Raw genomic sequence first — 26,495 nt, forward strand, 5'->3', positions numbered from 1 at the left:
AATGTTTGCAGAATCGGTACCTATATTCATATAGTTCTTTTTAAATTGGAATGGCTATCATTCCAGAGCAGCACATACAGCATTCAGTGTATGTAAGGAGCACAGTAAGGCAGTTTATTGAGAATACTTCTGAAGTTTGTTGAACAATTAATCTATGCATGTGCAGTAGATCATCTCCTTTGTTTTAAATATCAAAACCATCATCAAGGCTACCATCATCAAGCAGTATTTCCAGTAAACACAACGTGTTTTACTTACGTTTGCTCCTGACTCAAACTTCTTCCACAAAAAGCCAAAATACAAATGAAGCTTAAAGTATTCATGATTGGCACAAGCATGAAACCAAAGACACTAGTGAAACTTTGGTGAAAGGGTATTTGGCTTCTGCTTCACTCAAGTATGTTTGTGTTATCTGTATTTATCTAAAGATTAATCATTAACATCAGATCTCTGAAAATGCTACAGTACTTTACTAAATACTATTTCCTCCCTCTCTATCCTATGGCTTTGAAGAACATCAGCACAACTAAACCCCCTAATTTAGGACTTCATTCTGCTTTTGATCTGTGCACAATTCCATGGATATCAACATTTTCAGAATGGATTGTTTTGATCAGGGGCGGCTCTAGGAATTTCGCCACCCCAAGCACGGCGGCACGCCACGGGGGCCGCTCTGGCGGTTGCCGGTCCCGCGGCTCCGGTGGACCTCCTGTAGGCGTGCCTGTGGAGGATCCGCTGGTCCTGCGGCTCTGGTGGACCTCCCGCAGGCATGCCTGCGGATGCTCCACCGAAGCCGCGGGACCAGTGGACCCTCCGCAGGCACGCCTGCGGGAGGTCCACCGGAGCCGCAGGACCAGCGGACCCTCCGCAGGCACGTCTGCGGGAGGTCCACCGGAGCCGCCTGCCGCCCTCCCGGCAACAGGCAGAGCGCCCCCCGTGGCATGCCGCCCCAAGCACGCGCTTGGTGCGCTGGGGTCTGGAGCCGGCCCTGGTTTTGATTTTTATATTTAAAAATGACATTTGGTTTAGAAATGTATTTTATATTATAAAAAAAAGTCAAAATCAGAACAAAAATGTTTCAATTAACCTGAAACCATTTTTTTTAAATTTCATTTCTTGGGAAATTTTGAAATTTTACATTCTGTTCCAATTTGGAATGAACACAAATTTGGAAAACATAGAGTATCCCACAGAACAAAACATCTGGTTCCTGCACAGCTCTAGTAATTTATTACCAATAGCTACTTTTGATTGCCACAGTATATGAACACTGTCAATTGTCTTATTCTGCTGATCTTTCCAAAAATATAACAACCAAATGAATGATGTACCACACAATGAAGAAGATTTACAGAAAGAGTTCCTTACATTGAGCAATGAACTTTATTAGGATAAAGGAAATAGCACTATCAATCAAGCTACTCTGTCTCTATCAATTTCACTGCAGAGCTTCTGCCTAGACCAGTGGTAGACAACCTGCGGCCTGCATGTGGTCCATCAGGGTAATCTGATTGCAGGCTGCGAGACATTTTGCTGATGTTGATTGTCCGCAGGCATGGCCCCCTGCAGCTCCCAGTGGCCACGGTTCAACGTTCCTGGCCAATGGGAGCTCCAGGAGGCCGTGCCTGCAGACGGTCAACGTCAGCAAAATGTCTCACGGCCCGCAATCAGATTATCCTGATGGGCTGCAGGCTGCCCACCACTAGTCCAGACCCTTCCCCAGCCGCCTCCTCCAAATGTAAAGAACAGTGCATACATCCTCACACACAGGCACCGACTCTGTGGGTGCTCTGGGGCCAAGCTCCCCTACTCCTCCGCCCCACTTCCTGTTCCTCCCTCCCCTCAGTGCACCACGTCCCCACTCCTCCGCCTACCTCCCAGCACTTCCCACCCAACTGCTGCGCTCGGGTGGGGGGAAGAACGGGAACGTGGTGTGCTATGGGGAGGAGGCAGGGCCAGGGCGGGATTTGGGGAAGGAGTTGGAATAGGGGCAGGGAGGGGGCGGAGACTTGGGGAAGGAGTTGGACTGGGGGCAGGGCCTCATGGAAGGGGTGGAGTGGGGGTGGGGCCAGGGTCGGGGAGGGGGGGTCGAGCACCCAGGGGAAAGAGAGGAAGTCGCAACTATGTCCTCACATCCCCCTTTTGTCCTTATAAAGGATCAATCTTTACCAAAAAATAAATATATATCAACAAATTAATGATTCAGCTGAGTCACCAGTTTAAAAAGTATCAGAGGGGTAGCCATGTTAGTCTGGATCTGTAAAAGCGGCAAAGAGTTCTGTGGCACCTTATAGACTAACAAATGTATTGGAGCATGAGCTTTCGTGGGTGAATACCCACTTCGTCAAAGAGAGAGCATATGAGAGATGCTGACATGTTTAGGCACTCTGTCTTGCTGGGGATATCACAGTGTTGGCCGTGAGCTGTGCAGCCTGGAAAAAACGCGGTGGGGAGGGAAAAAGATGCATGTCTCTGCCCAAGAGATGTGATAGCTGGGAGCCTTGCTGGACCACAAGGGGAGAAATGCAGTTGCTTCTAGAAAAACCAAAACAAGAAAATATCTCTTTTAAACTTTTCTATGACTTGTGCGTGTAATGGAATTTCTACAAATCTAGAAGAATACCCAATGGTATATCAGATAGGTATATCCTTTTTCTTCATAAAGTTCTATCAAGCACTGCTGTGGGCATGAGAAGTTCTTTGACTGTATCTTTCAACCCATTATGTATGAGCTCACCAGGTGTTTAGGCCCTAAATTATGCTGGACCACCCCACTGAAGTATTGTCTCACTCCCAGCATTTTGTGAGGCCCTGGTGTCTTTCATGTTTCCTATTCAGTATGTCAAGCTGCAAGAATTGTGGGACAACAATAAATAGTTTCAGAGAGATGCCTCCCCCATCACTGCACAGAAGTCTCAGGGTTAGGGTGACCAGTTGTCCTGATTTTATAGGGACAGTCCCCGATATTTGGGGCTTTTTCTTATATAGGCGCTTATTAGCCCCTACCCTGTCCCAATTTTTCACACTTTCTATCTGGTCACCCTACATTGGATAGATAAAAGACCCTTAAAAACTAAGTATTCCAACAATCTATATATATATAATAAAAACAGTAAGGCATGTATCTATGCCAACAGTCCCAGACCATTGTGATATTAAAGGTAACTCAACCAATCATCACCCTTACTCTACAGCTAATTTACATTCAACAATTTCATTGGTTGTAATGAGTTCATGATATAAGGAGCCTGTATAGAGGATGATTTACTTGCCCAACTGCATGGTTCTTCAAAAGTCAATTTGCCACCCATACAACTCAACATAAAATCCCACAGCACAACCCTGCAGGCACAAGTCAACACAACTACCCACACAATACCACTGCTATCACACAGAATAAACCCAAAACACATAGCCACTCACCAAAGCACATACCCCTCCTTCATCAGCTTCACAAAACAATACAAATCTCCCATCACGATCCCCTGCCAGAACACCACAAATCTCTCAGAACAACTCCATACATGCAAATCAACACAACCACCCACAGCAGGACCAGCACACACAATAATCCCTCACCGCAGTACACAATCTCATTCGCCACTTGCACAAATCAAAACATGTCTCCTAGCACAACACATGCACTCCCCCACCCTTGCTCATACTTACTATAAAATCATAAATTTGACCCGTGGCTTTGCTGCTCATCATTAATATCCCATAAACATTGATACAGCTTGCAGCTGTGTATCCAGGCTGGTAGCTATTTTAACCAGTTATGATTTCTGTAACGAGGCTGGCAGGTCACTCAAAAATCATCCACCTGCCCCTCACGCCCCTCCAAGATTGGGTGATCAACAGGGAAATCTAGGAAAACAGAGATACATTGTTATGAAACGGAAGGCATCTGCAGAAGCTATTGTAGACTTGTAGATGACATAAAATACTAGTACCAGGGATGTGGTCAACATACAGTTTAATTCAGTAATAACACATTTTATGAATAAGCAATACCATTCCATTTTAATTTCTAATAATCACTCTGTCTTGATTCCACCCTAGACATTTTACCAAATTTCCAAGTACAAAAGGCAAAATACAGTTGTTATTTGCAAAGTTAGAAATATCCTCACCGGCCAGTGATAGGACTCTAGATGGGAGAGTACTGAGTTATTACCGAGCATTCTTTCCCAGGTATCTGGCTGTTGGGTCTTGCCAAAATGCTCAGGTCTAACTGACTGCCATATTTGGGGTTGGGAAAGAGATTTCCCCCAGGTCAGATTGGCAGAGACCCTGGGGGGGTTTGCCTTCCTCTGCAGCGTGGGTCACTTGCAGGTTTAAACTAGTGTAAATGGTGGATTCTCTGTAACATGAAGTCTTTAAATCATGATTAGAGGACTTCAGTAACTCAGCCAGAGGCATGGTCGGTGGGTATAATAGCACAGGGGAGGCTCTGACTCCCCCAGTGCTGCTGCGGCACCCCTGGTTGCAGGGTTTGGCAGCGAAGTTTTTACTTTATTATGCCCCATGCAGATTGCAGGGCAGTGGAAGAGGCACATACCACCTCCTCAGTCGCCCCAGAACCTGAATGGGGCATATCAAAAAGCATCTTCTACAGACACTTTTCCCCTGGGCAGTGGGAGGGTTGGGTCTGGGGAGGAGGGGAGGGAAGGCATGGAACGGCTGCAGCCAGCCCCAGGCTCCTCCAGGCAGGGGGAGGCTTGGCCCAGGGCTTTGGCCAGCCCGGCTGGGTTCCTCTGGGGCGGGGGAGGGCTTGTGGCTCTGGCCGTGGGCAGAAGGGGCAGAGCTGGTGACTAGCCTCCCCAGAATGGGGCTCCATCCACTGCCCATGGCCAGAGATTATGGGTCTAAGAATGGGTGGGCAGGGTTCTGTGGCCTGCAATGTGCCGGAGGTCAGACTAGACAATCATGATGGTCCCTTCTGGCCTTAACGTCTATAAATCTAAGTTCTAAAGGTGACATACATCTAAAGTTTCTAAACTAAGCATGAGGGAGAAAGATACTTATTCTAAATGGTTAAGAACATAAGAAAGGCCATACTGGGCCAGACCAAAGGTCCACCCAGCCCGACAGAGGCCAATGCCAGGAGCCCCAGAGGGAGTGAACCTAACAGGTAATGATCAAGTGATCTCTCTCCTGCCATCCATCTCCACCCTATGACAAACAGAGGCTAGGGACACCATTCCTTACCCATCCTGGCTAACAGCCATTAATGGACTTAACCTCCATGGATTTATCCAGTCCTCTTTTAAACCTTGTTATAGTCCTAGCCTTCACAACTTCCTCAGGTAAGGCGTTCCATAGGTTGATTGTGAGCTGTGTGAAGAACTTCCTTTTGTTTTAAACCTGCTGCTCATTCATTTCATTTGGTGGCCTCTAGTTCTTATATTATGGCAACAAGTAAATAACTTTTCCTTATTGACTTTCTCAACACCACTCATGATTGTATATACCTCTATCATATCCCCCCTTAGTCTCCTCTTTTCCAAGCTGAAAAGTCCTAGCCTCTTTAATCTCTTCTCCTATGGGACCCGTTCCAAACCCTTAATCATTTTAGTTGCCCTTTTCTGAACTCTTTCTAATGCCAGTATATCTTTTTTGAGATGAGACCACATCTGTATGCAGTATTCAAGATGTGGGCGTACCACGGATTTGTATAAGGGCAATTCTCCGTCTTATTCTCTATCCCCTTTTTAATGATTCCTAACATCTTGTTTGCTTTTTTGACTGCCACTGCACACTGCGTGGACGTCTTCAGAGAACTATCCATGATGACTACAAGATCTCTTTCCTAATTAGTTGTAGCTAAATTAGCCCCCCCATCATATTGTATGTATAGTTGGGGTTATTTTTTCCAAAGTGCATTACTTTACATTTATCCACATTAAATTTCATTTGCCATTTTGTTGCCCAATCACTTAGTTTTGTGAGATCTTTTTGAAGTTCTTCACAGTCTGCTTTGGTCTTAACTATCTTGAGCAGTTTAGTATCATCTGCTAACTTTGCCACCTCACTCTTTACCCCTTTCTCCAGATCATTTACGAATAAGTTGAATAGGATTGGTCCTAGGACTGACCTTGGGGGAACACCACTAGTTACCCCTCTCCATTCTGAAAATTTACTATTTATTCCTACCCTTTGTTCCCTGTCTTTTAACCAGTTCTCAGTCCATGAAAGGATCTTCCCTCTTATCCTATGACAACTTAATTTACATAAGAGCCTTTGGTGAGGGACCTTGTCAAAGGCTTTCTGGAAATCTAAGTACACTATGTCCACTGCATCCCCCTTGTCCACCTGTTTGTTGACCTCTTCAGAGAACTCTAATAGATTAGTAAGACATGATTTCCCTTTACAGAAACCATGTTGACTTTTGCCCAACAAGCTACATTCTTCTATGTGTCTGACAATTTTTTGCTCGGTACTGATGTTAGACTTACTGGTCTGTAATTGCCGGAATCACCTCTAGAGCCCTTTTTAAATATTGGCGTTACATTAGCAATCTTCCAGTCATTGGGTACAGAAGCTGATTTAAAGGACAGGTTACAAACCATAGTTAATAATTCCGCAATAGTTGTGGTGAAGACAGAACCTTTACTTGCCAGTCCATCTGTGTGCAATACTTGAGCAAACAAGTCTTATAAAATAGTCAAACTAGATAAAAGTTGTGCAAGATTTTGCAAGTTTAAACAAATACTGTAGCCAGTATTTACGGGAAAAGGTGTTTACAATAGGTATCGCTGATCAGTAGAACACGAAATTATAAAAAGTATAACATGCTACATTTGCCACAACAAGAGTAACTCTAATAATGCTCTTGGGAGGTAACCATTAACTGGAGATAATATTTAGAAGTTATGTTGTTTTCATTTATTATACAAAAATAAAGCTCATATTACTTATATTAAGAAAATCAAGCTATGATGGTCCATACAATAAACTTCCATGGGTAGATAAGCAAACAACAAAAAACATTGATGAACAAAATTTTACAGGTCTGTCTTGGAAGATTTAAGTATTACAAGTAACTGTTTTTAAATCTAAGGTAAAATCTAACAATACTCCTTTCCCCTAATTTTTTTTTCTGATTTTGTACCAATGCTTGCTGTAAACTGAATCAAACACAAGCCTATCTGATTTTGAAACCAATGCAAAAGAGTTATGTAGATTATTTTAAATACTGCTATAAACAAGGTAGCAATTTAGGGTCAGATACTGCAATTTGCTCTGCACAGGTAGAACCTTGCACGCACAGCCTCAGTGACTTCAGGACAGAGGTGCAGAACTCCATAAATTGCAGAATACATCCTTGGTTGCTTGCTTTTCTAAAGTAATTTTCAAAGTCATGGGAATAAAACAGTTTTTTATCCAAATAGCTGGAGATGACAGGGTACTGATAAAGTACAAATACTTATAAAATCTCACTCATCTGAGGTACACTTCCTTCATTTTGGTTAACTTGGAGACTAGAGAAAGTGCTTCATTTTTCTCATGATGAATTATGTTGCATATTTCAAGGTGCTATTTCAAATCACCCACACTATAAAAAGCATCCACCTCCAACTTCACAATGCTATACTCAAATGTAACAAATGTAAGTATGGGAAAAATTACTTATTACAGAAAGCAACAATTTAAAATCACTTCACGTTGTCAGCTAGACAACTGTTATGAATTATTCTGGTAAAACAATTCAAAGACATTTCCCTTTTTAAAGCCAAAACCTGCCCTCACCCTACTCCCATAACTAATGCCACTGATTTACTTCACTAAGAGCACTCATGCAAGTAAGGTGAGTAGGATTTGACCCTCAAGGCCTAATTTCCAAGGTGCTGAGCACTTGAATTTCCCATTGACTTCAGCAGAGAGTTGTGGATGCTTGTCACCTCTAAAAGTCAGGCTCAATGGTCCCACAATTCTGCAATGAATTCTGCAAGCATTTGGAGAAAAGTTTCTTGCCTCCATTGTTGCAGAGAAAATCTTGAAAACATAAACTAAGTGTACCCTAGAGTCTCAGAAACTAGAAGGCAAAGAATACAAGATTACTCCTGAGCGCATTCTGCGCCAAAAAAGTAAAAATTGTGTGCACAGTATTTTAAAATTCTGCAACATTCTGCAAATTTTGTCAAATAAATGTGGATGCTCCAGCATAGCATTGGGGAGCAAAGGCCACTGGCTGCACAGAGGTGGGAGATCACTGTGCAGCTCCCACCCTCCAGGACATGGACTCAGTGGTGAGACTGCACCCAACCCTGATGTAGCACAAGGACCCGGCATTCCCCAGAAACACCCCAGGGCCCTGCCCCTCTGTGCCAGGTGCACCAGCTGTAGGCAGGCAGGCTCGGCAAGACATGCTCCAAGACGTGGAGGGGCTTAGTGTGGGGGACCCAAGTGTGGGTCGAGAAGGTTCTGTGTGGGGCAATCTGGATACAGGCAGCTCAGCATGGGATCCAGGTGTGGGGGGAATATGGATGCACAGGAGCTTGTTGGGGGGGTTCTGGGTAATGGTAATGGGACTCTGCATGGGGTCCAGGTGAAGGTGGTTGGGGCTAAGCAGGTGTGTGTGTGTGTGTGTGTGTGTGTGTGTGTATGGGGGATAGAGCTCAGCAGGGAGGTCTAGGTGTGGGGGCATCAGTGGGGCCACCTAGATGCTGGGGGAGCGAGGCTCAGTGGGGTGGGGAAGCAGGTGTGAGTGGCTCATCAGGGTAGTCCAGGTGAAGGGGGAATGGGGCTCCTTGGGGTGGTTCTGAGTGTGGGGGAGTGAGGCTTGGTGAGGTATGAGAGGGTCTGGATGCACGGGGGTTGAGTGGATGGGGAGCAACTCCCTGTACGGGTATCCTTCCCCCTGCAGCTGAGGAGCAATGGGGGCAGGAAATAAGTGGGGGCAGGGAGAGTTTGCAGAGCTTCCTGCAGCTGGGGAAGAAATGTGGGAGTGGGTCTGACCCACTCCCAGATGCCATGCAGGGAAAGGGGAAGTCCTGTCCACCCTAGTTGAGCCAGGACTAGCAGCTGATCCTGGCACAGGGTAAGAGTCACCAGCCAGGTCTTCCCCAGTCCCACCCCTCTACCCCACAGTGATTTACCTCTCTGCTGGTTGCCCTGGGCACCCAAAAAATATTGCTGTGGAGGGTCACATGACTGCTCTTGTGGCTTCCTTTTTCTCCCCCCTCAGAAAGTCATTTTTTTGTGGGGAAGCAAAGAAATCTTCTGGGGGACATAAATTCTTCACACGTGCAGTGGCACAGAATTCTCCCAGGAGTACAAGATGTGTTATTTTTGAAAGATCTCATGAGCATAGCCTGGTTTTTGAATGACATTTTGAATGACAATTCCTGCAGTCTCTGCAGGCATGCATCCACTTCTGGGGAGGGCCTCAACAACCCTGCTCAGGACACAGTTGGGAGGGGAACTGTTGGCCAAGGCGTGGGTGACACCTGCCATTTCAAAAGGCTAGGTAGGAATAACGCAGCGAACCCCGCAGAGATGCACACGGAGCTGTGCCATCGCTGCGGCTGCCCTCCGCAGCGTGAAGACGGTTCCTTGCGCCCGGGCCCCGATCTGCGACCCTAGCTCCGCACTCGCGGCTCCCAGCGTCTTGCACCCGCCTAACATCAAACCTCCAGCCACTCCACCGCGTTACGGTGGCCGGGCCCGGGCCCCGCGGGACACACGGAGCGGGAGCGCCGCACACTGGCCAGCCCTAGCCACGGGCCAAGCGGCCACCGCCGGCCCAGCTCCTCCGCAGCGCGCCCGGGCCCCGGAGCAGACAGGGCCTTGGGACACGAGGCCTCCTGTGACATCGCCAGGCAGGGGCCGCTCAGTGCGCCTGCGTCAGCCCAGGCAGGGGGCCGGGCCGGGCCGGGCCGCACACCGGGGTCCTACACTGAGCCCTACGGGCGGGGGAGCCGCCTCGGTGAGAGCCCCTGGTGTGGGGGGGGTCACTAAGCCCCTCCCCCTCCCTGAGGGGCCCGCCCCCTGCGCTGGGAGGGGTTGCCGCGCTAAAACATGATGGCAGGAGGCGGCTCTGGCCGTTAGGAAGGGGCGTGGCCACGACGGGCACCGCCCCTCTCCCGTCAGCGCCGTACCGGAATGGCGATGGCTCGGCTTCCAGCGCCGGGCTCTTAAAGGAGCCGCTGCACCGTACGTCTCGCGCCGCGGGCAGTAGCCGTCCGTAGTGCCCGGGAGGGAGGGGAAAGGCGGGAAGCCGGTTCGTCCACAAGAGGGCTCCAGGCTTGCCCAGGCCCAGAACGCCGGGGAAATAGCAGGCGGCGGCGAGGCGTTACCATGTCAACCCAGGTAATCAAAGCGGAGCCGTGGGGAACTACCCGGGGCGGGGACCGGTATCCCCAGTCTCTGACACGAGACCGACCCCTAGCGCGTCCGTTGAGGGGGGCCCGACCCCCCATCGCTCCCCCACACCGGCGCCTCGGGTGAGAGGGGCCCGACCCCCCCCATCGCTCCCCCACACCAGCGCCTCGGGTGAGAGGGGCCCGACCCCCCCCCATCGCTCCCCCACACCAGCGCCTCGGGTGAGAGGGGCCCGACCCCCCCCCATCGCTCCCCCACACCAGCGCCTCGGGTGAGAGGGGCCCGACCCCCCCCATCGCTCCCCCACACCAGCGCCTCGGGTGAGAGGGGCCCGACCCCCCCCCATCGCTCCCCCACACCAGCGCCTCGGGTGAGAGGGGCCCGACCCCCCCCATCGCTCCCCCACACCAGCGCCTCGGGTGAGAGGGGCCCGACCCCCCCCATCGCTCCCCCACACCAGCGCCTCGGGTGAGAGGGGCCCGACCCCCCCCATCGCTCCCCCACACCAGCGCCTCGGGTGAGAGGGGCCCGACCCCCCATCGCTCCCCCACACCAGCGCCTCGGGTGAGAGGGGACTGACCCCACCCCAATGTCCTGGCTGGGTCTCAGAGCCACAGGAAGGGGTCCTGGTGCAGTTGTCATGTCACAGTGCCCTGCGAAGTGTCATTTCTGGGAACTGTTTACTCTGAAGTTGTGTTGTTTTGTGTAGAACTGACTGGTAGGGGGGTGCTGATTCTGAAGTCCTGGTGATGGGTGTGGAGTTACATTGATGTTGTTTTAGTGTGGCGACGCATAGATGTGCAGTGTAAAAAAACATCACCATGTCATGTTAGTTCATAAAATAAAACAAATACACCCCTCCATTCCTCTGGTCTCTGTCTATGAAGAACGAGTTTCTGGCTTTTTTTGGAGCCTTGAGGTGGACCAGAAGAATGACATTTATAAAATCATGGCCACTGTCATCCCCTTTTGAATGAAGAAGTATCCAAACCTTTGTGCCATGTGAGTGGTTACATTGTGTCTAGCAAGAAAAACCCACAATAAAGACCATTAGCTTTCAAAAGGCAGATGCTCTCATCTTGGCTTTATACAGAGTAGACCAAAATATGCTTTTGCCTCCTGGCTTGATTTTGTAAAAATCATTCCAGAGTGAGGATGTGGGTTTATGGGCTTCCACAAACAGAAAGAATACATAAAACCTTTAGTTAATGAGTAGAATTAACCTAGAGTAAGTATATTTTATTATGCAAGGCATTTTATTTAGGTACCAGATAATCAAATGTCTTCAGACTATCATGAATATTAACAGCATTGGCTTGCAATTTACTTCCAGATGCATTAAAGTCAGCAGAAGTAGAAGTAGTAGAAGTAGTGTGTTGTTAGTGGAGGGTCTCCAGTTGAGGAATTTCCTCTTCCTGCATTGTGGTTCATCAGGGCCCAACTTTACTAACTATTAGAGAATGGGATAAGAAGCATCTTTTTCTCAAGGATCATTGCTGAAGAGGTTTTTCTTAGGTTTTGATGGCAGAGAGGGAATTTTTTTTAACTCCTTATTGTGTGCCATCTAATGGGATTTTTTGAATTTATATCAAACACATAGATACCAAGACAATGTGTGCATAAACATAATTAAAAAAACAAATATACACTCCTTCAGTTTACATCTAAACAGTTTCAGTAAGATTTATGCACATGTACAGTCTATGACAATCTTTAATATACACTTTTAGCCTTACAGATTTTTGCCAGATGACTGACTGCATTCTGCGCAATGAAGAAAGGTTCACTACAAAGAACATCACCCAGAAAAAGACAGCTATCACCCTCTCGTACACCTAGTCCAATGTCGACTGTCACTTCAAGTACCAGGTCACCATCTCCTCTTAGCAGGCAGGGCACACCTGCTACTTACAAAACAAGGGGACAGAGGTATCAACAGTTTGATGTTACAGTAGAGAGTGATGTAGGAGCGTCTTTTGAATATCAGATTGACAAAGGTATTGTGTAAATAATAAAAATCAACCCTGAATGCATTTTAATATTGGCAGAATAAAATTTGCTACATGTCCGTCTATTATGAGGTGTATTAAAGGGTCATTGTCACATATTTTAGACCCCATATTTAACCTACCCTATAATAAACTGTCTTAAATTGTTTGTGCATCATCCAGATTCCAAATATCGACATAACGTATTTCCATTTTTAAACCCCTGAGAACTATTTTATACAGAGCATACATCCTCAGGCAGCAGAGGGGGCATAAATTAACTAATTGCCCCTAATCCTAGACCTGTGAGCTTTCATCAGTGAAAGGTTATGTACAAATATGACAGTAAACAAGACATCTTTGTTAGTTTCAAGTTCAACTGGAAATCAAACAGCTAGAGAAAGTCAGTATTTACTACATAGAAAAGATTAAATTAAAGGGGCACTGATATATTAAAATACATATGTAATAAGTCAGTAAAACATTTTCAAATTATATGTAATATTAATATTTCAACTGAAAGACTAGATGAAAAAATATTTGGATTAATATTTATTTTGCTCCATAAATTTGCTTGGTGCTTCCTTATGATTTGTATTAAAGTACAATCAGTAACCAGGGCCTGTTGTGATAGGCACTATACCAATATATAACAAGAGACAATCCTTGACCTGAAGAGCTACAGGAATAAAAGACACATGATCCATGCCCCCAGATTTTATAATCCAAACAGGAATTGATGATGATGGGAAAGGTGAGGGAACCTAGAAATCTCAGTTAATCAAGCTCTTGGCACACAAGGACCAGGGCACTCTGATAACAACTGTCACTAGAAACTGTACAGGGGTAGCAAAATGAGGCCCTGGCTCCTTTCATCCTCCTGCACTAGACAGTGGAGGTGGACTGGCACAGGGATAATGCACACTGCATTTTGTTAGAGGATTTACCAGATGCCCCTCCTCAACACTCCCAGAGGCATTCAACATTTCTCAGGCACAATGCTTCTTGGAGCTGCTGTCAATGTGTATCTCCTTCTCAGCCTCTATGCAGGTTTCCCTTGTTTTGTTGTACTAACTAAGCAAAAGCATTACACTTTTTTTTCTTTCAGTGCTAGTCCAATTACACTTTTTCTGTTGTTGTTTGCAGATGAAGACTCTGTTAGTCCAGGAGTTAGATACATTACAGAGTCTCTTATTAAAAAGCTGTCCAAACAGGAAAATTTGACATATGTAAACTCACTGAATCTTTCTCTTGCTAAAGATGGGGGCAAGAAATTTAAGGTGGGTTATTGCATGCAATTTCTTATTAATTATAATTCACAATAGTATTAAAGTTCAATAATATTTTAAAACATTGGAAATAATGGTTAGGAAAACACTTTAAGTAGATAAGAAGAGCCATAGTCTACCTCTCTGGCCCCAATTCTGCAACCGCTACTTATGAAAGTAAGAATTACAGAATCAAGCCTCATCATTGTACAAATTACCATTGACATCAATAAGAGTTTCACATATGGAACAAAGCTAAAATCTGGCTATATGTTTGTAATTTCTCAGCTTCTGGGTACTGGTGCCACTTTTGGATTTTTTTAATTTTATTTTAACTTTTTTGGGGAAAGTAGTCCTTTTTGTAGATGAGGCTGGTCTACAGCAGTGCTAGTAGCATCTGTAGTTTTCCACTCTTTTTTGCAGTATGGAAAGCTGCAGATGTGTTCAGTTGGTCCCGGTGCAGAATTTCAGAGCTCAGATTTGCAATTCTATGGTAAAGGGCATAATAATGATTTGTAGTGGCTTTTATGAAGACATGATTCTTAAAAACATAAACCTGCTGTTCTGAATGCAAATGTATGTACCATCTTGTATTGACAAAGTACTACATATAATTTGTTTTTTAGTATATAGAAAACTTGGAAAAGTGCTCTAAACTAGAGGTATTAAATCTCAGTAACAATCAAATAGAGAAGATTGAGAAGTTGGATAAACAGTTAAAGCTACACGAACTCAATTTGTCCTACAATAAAATCAGGTAAGCAGACACTCTGTTTCTGTATCAGAGGGGTAGCCGTGTTAGTCTGGATCTGTAAAATCAGCAAAGAGTCCTGTGGCATCTTATAGACTAACAGACATATTGGAGCATGAGCTTTCGTCAGTTTCTGGTGTGGGTGGAGAATGTTACTTATTTTTAAAAAAATTAAGTTCAGATTCTATGGTCAGGAGTGTGGTATAAAAGTTAGTTAGATATATTTAAAATATTTTACGCATTAATATACAAAATGTTCTTGCAGTTTGTTATGTGAGAATGGAAAAGATTCACTTTCAGAAAAGAGAACTGAAAGATTAAACTGAAAGGACCTGCTCGTGCAGTCAGTGCACTCATTAAACTCCTATTCTGTTTGCCCCAAAAGGGCAGCTTTCAGTGTTTTGGGAGGAAGTTTCTCTATTAAAAAAATGCTGAGGGGACAGTGGATGGGATTAAAGAGCAACTTCTCCATGCTCTCCTCAGTTTTACCACTGGTAAAGTAGGCTTATTAATTCCTTCTAGAGGAGGCTTGCTTTGCAAGTACAGTAACCACAATAGTACTAAAGAGGTTAATAAAGGAAGTGTGCAGAAGATTGACTAAATAGTATTTCTACATACTGCAGTGATGCAACTTCCTCTCTCAAAAGGGTTAGAAAACAAAATGAATTAATGCCATAATAGTAAAGTGATATATACCTATAAGATTACATTCCATTTTTGCTTGATTACAATATACATAGCTTAAATGACACCTTGGTTATGACTTGCTTTGTACTGTTTCTGTGTATTTGAAACATATATTGCAGAATTAAGATTAATTACAAAAATGATTGTTTGGGCTATTAAGGCACTTCTCTATTGGTGGCCATTCCTAAACATATGGTAGTCAACAGAATAGGCACTGCAATAGTAACCAGTGTAGGTAGTCAACGGCAATGATGTGACGGCATACATTTTTCTTCTATGTCTATGGCACCATAAAAAACAAAACCTCTTGTATGTTCTACCTATTTGAAGTTGTTCAGTAGCTTCATAAAAATGCATTCTTCACACCATAATGTCTTCAGGTAGCGCAGACAGCCAACTTGCTGTGTTTCCAAAATAAGTATGGAAGATATTTGTATTTACACTATTAAAAACCAGGTGAAAGGTACATTAGTGTCATCTCATCTCACACATTGATCGCTTAAACACCAAATATTACACAAATTATGCAAAGAGAGTCTAAATATAAAATTTACCAGAAATGGATGTGTATTACAAACCATTCCACCCCTCATGCAACATGATTGGTTAATGTAAAGGGATAACAGCAGTGTCCGTAAAGCACCACTATGTATGGCAGGTACTGTACAGCCATTTTTGCTGGTTTCTTTGGTGATCAGTTAAGACAGGTTTCACTATACAGTATCCCCGACCCGAGGCCATAGCTACACTGTGTATATGATTTGCTTCATGATGTCTAAATTCTATTTCTCTTCTTGTTTTCAGTAAAGTTGAAGGTCTAGAGCATATGCAGAATCTACAAAAGTTGAACCTTGCAGGAAATGAGATTGAGCACATTCCTGTATGGGCAGGCAAGAAATTAAGGTCCCTGCGCATCCTTAATTTGAGGCAAAATAAAATATCATCAGTAAGTGACTTTAACTAGGATCAATAATTGTTTACAAATAAAATATTTCTAAAACCTTTCATATTTAACATCTCAATTAATATGATCAGCAACATGAAAATTACAGGCTCTCTGGGGAAAAGATATTATAATAATATAGATTTGCTGTCTACATAACAAGGCTACTCACTGTTTATCAGGAAAACTATACCTCTGTCACAAAGCACTCACATCATACAACTATTATTAGTCAGGGCAATGTATGGCTTCGCAAGCTCCAGGAAAGACTTCATGGAAGTTGGCAAGCTTCTCCCAAACTGTGGGTTCCATTTCAGTTCTTCATGATGTGTGCCCAACTCTAATTAGCATAAGTTAGTTACATATGTGTTTTGTGCAAAGAATAGATGTGCTTGGCATTTTAAAAAAAAACTTCTTAACTGAGACATGATTAAATTAATGTCTGTGGTCTCCTTTGTGTACTCTGCTTGAATATGGCTGTGAGTAGGGCTTATTTTAGTGGAAGCACCTGAAGGAACCATGCAGTAGGCGCCAAGATGGTCCAGCCCTCTTTGAAGCTGACTTCACAGGATTGGTGTTCCATTTCCTCATGAACCCCAAGGGTGCCTGGGATTGGAAGGCTGTATTTCTCCCCCTCCCCCAAAGTGCCCCTCCACCTGAGGTGACATCTACTTGGGTCAAGGTCAGGATTCCATAACTTTCTGTCCACTTCCCATGGGTTTCTCCCTCAGAGAACACTTTAACTCCATAAAGTTAGTTCACAATTTGAGCTCTGATAGTGATAATTTTGGTGGGGGCATCATTTTCAGAAATTACATTGTTGTATAAACAATGAAATGTAGCCTTCACCTACATTAACAATGTATTTTATTTAAAAAGTAGAAAATGGATGGTAGGGGAGTGATTGTCTTTGGAAAGATGTCTAATCATTGTACCTTTCTCTTTGATTTAGCTCCATGACATAGCTAAGCTGAAGCCCTTAAAAGACTTGACTTCTTTGTTCCTGGCAGACAATCCAGTTGTAAATCTGCCTCATTACCGCCTGTATACCATATTCCACCTGCGCTCACTGGAAAACCTTGACGGACAGCCAGTGACAAATCATGACAGGCAGGAGGCTCTTGAGAGGTTTAATTTAGGTAATCATGATGATATGTTAGAGTTACTGTGAACTATACCAAATTTAGAAGGTTAGAAAAGCTTTGCAATTACTGATATCATGATTTGATATGTATTATTAAAATTAAGGTTTAGGTAACACTGTTAAAGTTTACTGCCAACTTGTGATGTGACTAGCTATGTCCTCTAAAAACTGTTCAGAGGTCCTCCAAGAAAAAAAGGAGGATTTTAGCCTACTCAGCGTCCAATTCTATTGCAGACACAAGAAGAATTATCTTTTATTTAAATTCATATTTAAGAAGACTGACTTTATACATCAAAAGGTCACAAGCTGTTTTACTTCTCATCTCACTTTAAATTATGTCACAGATGGAAAATCACAGCATAGTGGGCTTGATCCTTGGTGACGCCATTCCTGTGCTTGGGACGGGGATTGGGTGGGCAAGACTGGTGTAACTTAAGCTTTGCTTCCCTTAAAAGCAAATAACAGCTGAAGTGCAGTGCACTCTAGCTACACCTCTGCCGTGCTCCTAACTTTGGAGATTGTGTGAAGGCCAGTGTATAGCCCTTATACCAGCTCTTCACTGGCTAAAAAGATTCCCTACATAAAGGATATTTTCAGTGTACCATTTCCACCCACATTGTGATCCTCTTACACCGTCAGAGTGGTATAAAAGAGCCTTAGTGTCCTGAGACACATTCTCGGTATATGCACATAGAGATAGCTGACCAAAAAAAGAAGCTAGAAAGGGTTTGAAATTTAGGTTTCATTGAAGATGCCTGTTTTAAAAACAAAAGATTTGAAAGGTTGTAGATCAGACATAATTCTGACTTACATCTAAAGAACAAGACTTATATGTAAAGCACAATATAAGTAAAATAAGAATTATTTCAGGAAGTTCTCTTAGGTATTAATTTCTGGAATAGATTAAGGCAATTAGTATATTTTCACAATTTTTTTTTAAAGTGGAGAATCATCATTGCTACCAAGTTTCAGATTGAAGAAGCAAGTGAAAAATGTTTGAGTGTTTGGATTATTTTGTTTTGCAGAAGAAATAGAAAAATTAGAAAAAGATTTAGAGAAAACAATAAAAGAGATGGAGGACCTTAAAACTAAACAGTTCGAAGTGCTTGAACAACTTCAGCATCAAGATGAGGTGAACAAATCATTAAAACAAAAAACCCTGCAACAGAAACAAATCTACAAAGAACTTGAGAGGGACCTGGACACCAAAAATGAATTGGTAAATTAATCATTTAGGTTAAAAATAAAAATACTGAAGAAATGTTTTTGAGAATCATTTTGTTTCACTAACAAATGCAATATAATGTATGTTTAAATGCTTGGGGATTTATGTTTAAATTTGTATTTAGATGTCTCAGTGGATTGGAAGTGGGATATGAAGCTTTTCTGGTACAGGGCGATGCTTCAACTCCAGGCAGACTGGTAGTGACCAATCCACATTCAAGGTCTCTGGTATTTTGTGTGTAGTGAGTTAATGTTCTTGGACCAGTTCTTAGTGGGAAAGATCCACATTACCAAAGCCACCACTGTCACAACTGGTAATCTTGGGGTGGAGGCCAAAGATGGAATGGGGCATAGGGAATTAACTCACTGTAATTAATGTCACCCTACCTGGGTTAGGCAGAATGGTAAAGCTGCCAGGAGAAGTTTACACTTCCACTGCCTGTGCTGTATCTATATTGTGGATAAAGACAGGATTTTAGTCTCCAGGGTTGTTAAATCTGACACCTTTCACAAGCACTACATTCATAAAGTCAGTCTGCTCAGATTGCTTAAGACTTACATGAATGGTTTTCTGTTAGACTGAGAATCTAGAGCAATTTACATATTTAGAGAAGGCTTACTAGGAGTTACTATAGTGGTATCTCTGGGGGAAAATTGCCATCTAAATTTCTCCAGCTGGGGAAGAAGCAGGAATAATAACTGAAACTGATCCAATCCAGCACAAAATATTTGTGGCCTTCCTAGTCAAACAAGCCCTAGAAAAGCCAGCCGATGCAGCATAAATGCCCATAAAGAAAACCTGTTAAATGGCCAGTAGTTACAGATGCCTGCAAATGAAAACTTGATGAGTTACAACTTGAATGTGCCATGTGTAGATCTTCCCTTGCTGACACAGCAGGGGGTTCTGCCTTTTCACCATTACCTATATCTCCATTTCCCAGAAAATCCTCCCTGGGATTGAAGATTTTGTGGCTTGGGTGTGGGCAATGCTGTATCCTTACCAACTTCACAAAGAATCAGAACAAAACTTAATACATCCTGAGGCTTTATTACACTTTTGTATGCATTCCTTCTGTGTTATAGAGCCACTGGTAAGCACAGGATTGTTGTGGTTTGAGGGTATTGTCCATGGACAGCATAAGGCAGAAGTTTCTCTGGCGACATGACTATATTGGTATTGTAATGCTAGGAAGCTGGAGAAGAAACATGGCCTTTGCACAGACTGCTCTGGGCCGTGGCAGATCTCAGCTCTGTAGGTTTTGGGCACTGAACCTTCACTGACTTCGGTGGAAGCTATGGGTGCTCATCTCATCTGAAAATTGGGCCCAAGGTATCTAATATTGGATACACAAATTGAGGCATCCAAAATGAGTAGTCACTTTTGAAAATTTTAGCTCTAAATTTTCTAAAAATATTACCTCTGTAATTCTATCCAGCATCTTCATGGATTCGTCCCATGTGCCCAAGTAAATTTGCTAAACTGCTTTAATTTGTACACCCACATTTGAAAATGTACAGATTTTTCCTTAAAGAAGCACATTATTTGCCCCTTTTGTATCTCTTTCCCTCCTCACTTACATTCTTTGCCCCATTTTCTGCTCCTGTAACTTTTTATCCTGTGTGCAAGTTGAGTGGCTCATTGAATACCAAGAAACACATGGACATTTGCTTAGTTGTCTTTTCATTTAGTTTGCCTGGAAATAGGCAGTGTGATATATACAATTTCTCCTGAATGAAGCCTTTCAAATTATAAAATTATATGTTTCCTATCACTTTAGTATTTTTAAAAAGCTAATGTTTGTTTGCCTCTAGTCACTTTTTGTTTAAAATTTTGTGTATTAGTAAGAACTTAAGTTACTCATGGCTGCTAAATTTCTAGTGTACTGATGTTCATTCATTGTTTAATTTTTAAATTGCTGCTGTAGTGAAGAAAAATAATCCACACATACCTTGTGATAGTAAAAGGTGTTTGCCACTGTGTTCTTGTTCATTACTGTTATTGTAGGTCGTGTCCATTATTTGCTTATATTTTGCTCATATCATCCCAGGAGCCTGTATTTGAAGATTATCACCTTTCATTGCTGGGTGTAAAATGTAAAATTATAAATAATTAATTAAGCTTATCATTTGATTTATACACTTTCATTAGGCATGTCTGTAAAATCTTATTTAATATTCCCTTTCAGCTAAAAGATGAGTAGAGCTATACATTTGTATAAGTATACCCAGTCTATTTTCTACCAAACAGCAGCATATTTCTAAAATGTACAGTAGTTCTCAGTATAATGAGAGTTTAGCAGCATATATTTTACAACTTAACCCACTTTTATCCTTTGGGTGACAAACTTTGCTTGCTTCTTTCTTCCTTTAGCTGGTATCTTGGTTTGTCACAATTCCCTTTCCACTGAGCCTTTATTCCTCACTAAAGGTAGTCCCCATATACAGCTGGATTGCACAATTTTGTATTTTTGCATAGGATGTGCTTGCATGTGTCAATAGTGTCAATACATCTTAACTAAAAAAAGTTACATTGAGACTAGTCATTTGCTTAATCTGCTATAATGATTCTTCCTCAAATATTTTCTATTCTGAATGTGATTAAAGTTTTGCATGATACCAAATACTTAGATTTCTAAACCTTTCATTAAGCCTTTCCCTTATTCCAGTCTATTCTATATTTCTCTTCTTTTCTTCCATTAGTCCTACATTCTGCTGTCTATTGGAGCCTTGCTGCATGCTCTTCCTCAGGTATTCAGCATGAAAAGCTGACCAAAAAAATAAATAAAAATCACATGATGGACCTTTGCTAAGAGTTTAAGTAATAACATAGGGTTGATATACAGTGTAATATATTGAAGTTGACTTTAGCAGTACTGTAAATATCTTCATAACTCAGTTTAACGTTAGGAAACTATGGGTGGTGTATTTCTTGCTAAATGTATCACCATTTGATAGCACAATTTAAGTTCCTCTCAGCACAAGAACATAAAAAGAAAAATGGCAGAAGAGTGGTGTATTGTATTAGTAGTCTTATCATTGTTCACTAGTTAGCACTCTCTAAAACCTAAAGTAGTTTTAACAAGATACACTTGAAACAGAAAGTTTCTTATTCTGGCTTGTTAAATCATTACTTCCAGAAAATTGACACGGCTGATTGATTAGATGTTTGACTAAGTTAGTTATTGACATGCCTGTTTTTTGAGACCTTCAGTACATTGAGTAGCTATATTTGGGTTGTCTTTTTTGTGAGGAATATGAAATATAGATTCAAAGGACCCTCATGTGATCATTTGTGTTACAGCAGGGGTTTTTTTTTGTCTGTCTTGTTCACAGTAATTTAATTTTAAGATAAATAAATGTTATGTCCTTTGTTACCAAACCTTCTCATAATAGGTTTCTTGTATAGAGGCTTTGCATCACTATACAGTTAATGCATACACTGATAAGTGCTAATATATGTAATAATTCAATATGGTAATTTGCTGGTGAAAGTGACTCATTGTGTTTCGTACTGGCATTAGCTAAAGCAGAAGACAATGGAGTTAACCCGAGCATGCCAGAAGCAATACGAATTGGAGCAGGAACTGGCTTTTTATAAGATTGATGCCAAATTTGAGCCATTAAGTTATTTTCCACCAGAGGTAATTATTTAAAAAATAATGAGTTTTTTTTGTGTTTGTCCCCTCTGTTGTTTTGCATTCTAATGAAACTAAAAACGAGGCAGGGCATGTTATTTACTGTAATTTTAAATAGATTTTGCTTTCTAAATAGTTACGGCTTGTCATTTGTGCAAATTAAACCTTGTTTGAAATTGCAAGTTATATATTTTTCTCTGCATGTTTTCTCGAAAGGCTTAAAGTCAATATTTTGTAATGTTACTATTAAGTGGCATTTAATATTTAAATATTATCAATGTTAATAGCTATAAATTTGTTTTGGCTGAGTAAAGCTAGTGAATAGATCATTCATTCTTACTGATAATTAGGCAATGGATTTTTCCCACTTTGGGCCTGATTCTGTAGCCCTTACTCACTCCGGGGTGAAAATCTGACCCTACTGAAGTCAGTAGTAGACCTCCCATTGACTTCAATGGGATCAGGATTTCTATTCACTATTTTACTTACAGGAATAACCCTTTTGGATTGTAGAGTTTGGACCTTCTCCTTTAGAGTGGAAGGAGACATCACAACAGAAGTATAAAAAGATCAATGAATGTTAAATACTCCTGGTGAACTATAAATGTATAGTTTTTGAAATATTCAAAAGGGTATGAGTAAAGTTAAAGGACACCATCAAATAAAAATCACACTTCTGTTTGAATTTACATTTTTAGTGTTACAAGTATAATCTAAATTTCTATAACTGTAAGAGATTAGCAGTAAACAATTCCTTAAGTTCATTTGACAGAAGTTTTTATATGGTCAGTTTCACCAAAGTGTCTGTAGGATTGTAGACATAATCATTTTTTTCCATGTTGTTTGTCTGGGTCTGTCAATGAAGAACTCTTCATATATTTTAAACTGTCTGGATTTCAAGTTGGTGGCCCTTTACATGTAGATTAAATTCAAGTTTAAATGTACAAAATCATGAATTACTTTTGAAACCTCATAAAACATTTACTGTATATAAAAATAATTTAATATGTTTGTTCTTGTCATGTTTCAGAATGTTGAACTTGATGATGTACCTGGAGAAAGCCCTTACATTGGTAAAGCCAGGTACAAGAGAAATATGTATATCGGAAAAGGTTACATTGCTAATAAAGCTCAACAAATACAAGTTGGAAAAATTGAACTAGATGAAGAAGATCTACACAGGAACCAGCAGCTTAAATTGAAACTTCATCAAACTCTAGATGTTCAGTTAGAAGATAAAGAAAAAAAGATTCAAGCTGGTAAAGTTTTAAATTTTCTCAAGCAAAAATATGAAACCAGTTCACTTTATCTGATGTCAGTGGAACATTTTGATTTATGCTGAACTTCCCAACAAACTGCTCAAACTTTAGAATTAATGTTATATCTACATTTAGTATTTGATTGTGTATTTAGCCAATGAAGCTAAATTTCAAAATTACCATCAAATGACAAACAAAAAATGAGGACTGCAGTAAATTACTTTGAGAGTTTAGTATGAAGGGACTCGGTAATAAATATTATTATTTGATGTTTAACTTACAAAAATGTACTGTTAAGGGCAAGATTCATATGCAGATTTCAAATGCACTAGAGAGCAGATTTCTCCCTCTCTTATCCCTCCACCTCAACTAAGTAATGTAAGGTGAGTAAAATTGAAATGGGAAAAAGGTTAATGCCTTTGTATTGCAGATAAAATGCTGGATTGTCTCCTTCCATGGGCAACCCATTGGCTGGGAGGGGGTGTGGGCAGAGAAGCTACAACACTTAGTGAGTTTCACATTTGTGAGTTACCTGACAATTTGTTCAGTTGGAACAGTTTTGCGGGATCAGTAGAAGTCCTCCCAACCACATGGAACCTCCAGATTTGCAGGGAATACAAGAGTTTACATCTTTGCACTGTTGATTTTCCTTTTACCAGTATCAGCATGGTTTCAGCAAGGGTGTTGATGCCATTGCCTGAGCCCCTCACAGCTGTGCAGTAACAGCTGTGGGGACTGCAGAGAAACAGACACTGCTTGATGTAACATTGGTTCCCAATGGTACAACTGGAATACCAGCCTGGAATGATGCCAAGTTAAATAGCCAGTCCCAAGTTCAGCTCCCATCCTTATCCTGAAAACACATTGGAGCCAAATTTTCCCCACAGGGCACTCTTTGAGTAGTTTCTCTAGGGTGAAAAGATAATGTCAGGAGTGTTTTTTTGTTTTTTTTTTTTTTTTTTAAATCTTTCCCACTTCCATATCCTCAAGGAGTTCAGGAGTTCTGCCTGAGTTGGCTGGGCCATCTGAGTCAGTTGTAGAGTTCATTAGGATAATCACGTAAAGCAATATATTGTATATTTATCAAGCATACTAGGGAGAAATCAAATTTAAGAAAATTGTTATGATTAAGTATTTGGCAAAAAGTAATTGTGAAAGATCTTATTTATGTGATGCTTTGAGATATAGCAACTTTGTTCACCAGGGTCTCACTTAGATTATGTCTACAGAGCAGCTCAGAGAGGGCTTCCCAGTACAGTAGACTGACACGCACTTGCTCTACTTGAGCTAGCACACTTAAAATAGCAGTGCAGCTGTGGTGGCAACAGCATGGGTGGTGGCTTGGGCTAGTCTCCCAAGTACATACCCATGGGGTCAGGCAGGATAGTACTCAGGCAGAATTCATATCCTCAGGGGGACATAGTCTAGAGAGGATATGGAGGAAACAGATAATATATATCCATGTTATACAGAAATCATTAAAGTGTGTTTTCATTTTTTTAATTATTTATTAATTTTGCAGCCGAAGGAAAATTAGCAGAACTACAAAATGAAATAGTAAGTGCAGAGCAACACGTTTTAAAAGCAAAGGAGGAACTTAAACAACTGCAAGACACCATGGTTCAGAAAAAAGTATGTAAAGGCTAACAAAAATGTGAAGATAAAGAATAAAAATGTTTGAAGCAATGTAGACATAGAAAATGTAATAATATGCTCCTCCCAGTTTTGCCAAGAAGTCTCATTAAGATGAGATTTGTTTTTCCCTTTCTTTCCTTTCCCTTGGAATTTTTAAAATACACTTAAATGAGGCTTTTAAAATAAATATTCAGACACCAGGTCTCAGGGGGCTTCCTGGCTCATTGGGCCAAGGTTACACAATTCGGAGATTCTAAAAGGTTTGTTGCCAAAGAGCTAACAACATATTCCTATTTTCATAGCTAACTTGTGAGAGAGAGAGAGTACTGTAAGCACTTGTCATCTGAGCAAAAGAACCAGAAACAAGATGTCAGCAAGCTGGAGTTTCTAGTTTGCATCTTAATTTAGGTTAATGCAGACTATAACAACTCCATGTGTATCAACTATATCTTTCAAAAAGATTCTGAATCAGCTATGTATTTCCACGCTTAATTAGCCGTTTTTCCATGCCTCAACTCCAGATTTCAGAAGCAGAGAAGGAAAGTCTTCAACAGCAACTGAGTGGCAAGATATTTCTCCTAAATCAGCTACGAGAGGAAGCTTTGAAACTAGAAAAACAGATGGAAAAACAGAAGCAAGAAATAGGGAATAAGCAAAAGGAGATTGAAGACTTGCAGAGTTTTATAGATTCCGTAGATCCAAAAGATCCAAGATATGTAAGTAAAGTACTAAAAAGTAAATATGGAAACCTAGCTTTTCTATGTCAGGTTTTTGTATTAAGATATACTTTTTGTTAGTTAGAATTCTGAATAAATATTTAACTAGAATCTCATTACACCTAATTTTATAAAACATAATATTGCTCTTCATACTATTTTAGCAATATTTTTAGCTTGTGACAGATTCTTTTAGCTTGTGAGCTACTTATAAGATAATTGCTTCCTTTAGTTGGTTGGTATTAAAGATGTGTAATTACCTCAGAATTTAAAATTGGTTTCCACTTTTATCAAATATATTTATGGAAGGAGGGTCCAGATTCAGAAAGGTATTTAGGCACCTAACTCCCATTGAAATTAATGGAAACTAGGCATCTTTTGAGGATCTAGGCCTAACTATTTAACTAAAAATGTTTACTTTCTTGAGTTAAACGACATAAACATTAAGTTATAAGCTGTAACTGTTTCCATCTGTGGAAATTTAAATATTCAAGACAAGTTACTAAAATGTCATAGAAGTTATGGCATTGTGTTCATTTTTACTATGTGCTACATCAGGGGTTCCCAAACTGGGAGTCAGGACCCCTCAGGGTCGCGAGGTTATTACATAGGGGGGTCACTAGCTGTCAGCCTCCACCCCAAACCCCACTTTGCATCCAGCATTTATAATGGTGTTAAATATATAAAAGTGTTTTTATTTATAAGGGGGGGTCTCACTCAGAGGTTTGCTATGTGAAAGGCATCATCAGTACAAAAGTTTGAGAATTGCTGTGCTACATTGTATCTGTAGATCCTAAGGCCCCAGATGTATTCAGGGAGACGCTTGAAGGCAATGAGGTTCCATGCAGGCACAGGGTCTACCTGCGTACATCTTGCAGGATCAGGGTCCAAGTGATTAAGCCACTGAACTAATCTATGT

General features: G+C 41.5%; 2 protein-coding genes across 4 annotated transcripts in view; one reads left to right on the top strand and one right to left on the bottom strand.

The window, feature by feature from the left end:
- The window catches only part of C5 (complement C5), a 50,706-nt gene extending 50,323 nt beyond the window's left edge, over positions 1-383 (bottom strand). For both annotated transcript variants that reach the window (XM_044992495.1, XM_044992496.1), the window contains exon 1: positions 259-383. In XM_044992495.1, coding sequence (XP_044848430.1) covers positions 259-338 — 80 coding nt within the window. In that variant the 5' untranslated portion in view covers positions 339-383. The remainder of the gene's footprint in view (positions 1-258) is intronic.
- Positions 384-9,961: 9,578 nt separating this feature from the next.
- The window catches only part of CNTRL (centriolin), a 59,517-nt gene continuing 42,983 nt past the window's right edge, over positions 9,962-26,495 (top strand). The window contains exons 1-12 of one of the 2 annotated variants that reach the window (XM_044992282.1): positions 9,962-10,314; positions 12,057-12,323; positions 13,461-13,594; positions 14,209-14,339; positions 15,825-15,966; positions 16,916-17,102; positions 18,133-18,326; positions 21,032-21,079; positions 21,853-21,972; positions 22,997-23,225; positions 24,748-24,857; positions 25,382-25,576. In XM_044992282.1, the coding sequence (XP_044848217.1) occupies positions 12,098-12,323; positions 13,461-13,594; positions 14,209-14,339; positions 15,825-15,966; positions 16,916-17,102; positions 18,133-18,326; positions 21,032-21,079; positions 21,853-21,972; positions 22,997-23,225; positions 24,748-24,857; positions 25,382-25,576 (1,716 nt within the window). In that variant the 5' untranslated portion in view covers positions 9,962-10,314; positions 12,057-12,097. The remainder of the gene's footprint in view (positions 10,315-12,056; positions 12,324-13,460; positions 13,595-14,208; positions 14,340-15,824; positions 15,967-16,915; positions 17,103-18,132; positions 18,327-21,031; positions 21,080-21,852; positions 21,973-22,996; positions 23,226-24,747; positions 24,858-25,381; positions 25,577-26,495) is intronic. The other variant, XM_044992283.1, reaches the window with a different exon arrangement.

The sequence above is a fragment of the Mauremys mutica genome, chromosome 18 (assembly GCF_020497125.1).
Source record: "Mauremys mutica isolate MM-2020 ecotype Southern chromosome 18, ASM2049712v1, whole genome shotgun sequence".
In the NCBI taxonomy this organism is placed as follows: Eukaryota; Metazoa; Chordata; order Testudines; family Geoemydidae; genus Mauremys; species Mauremys mutica.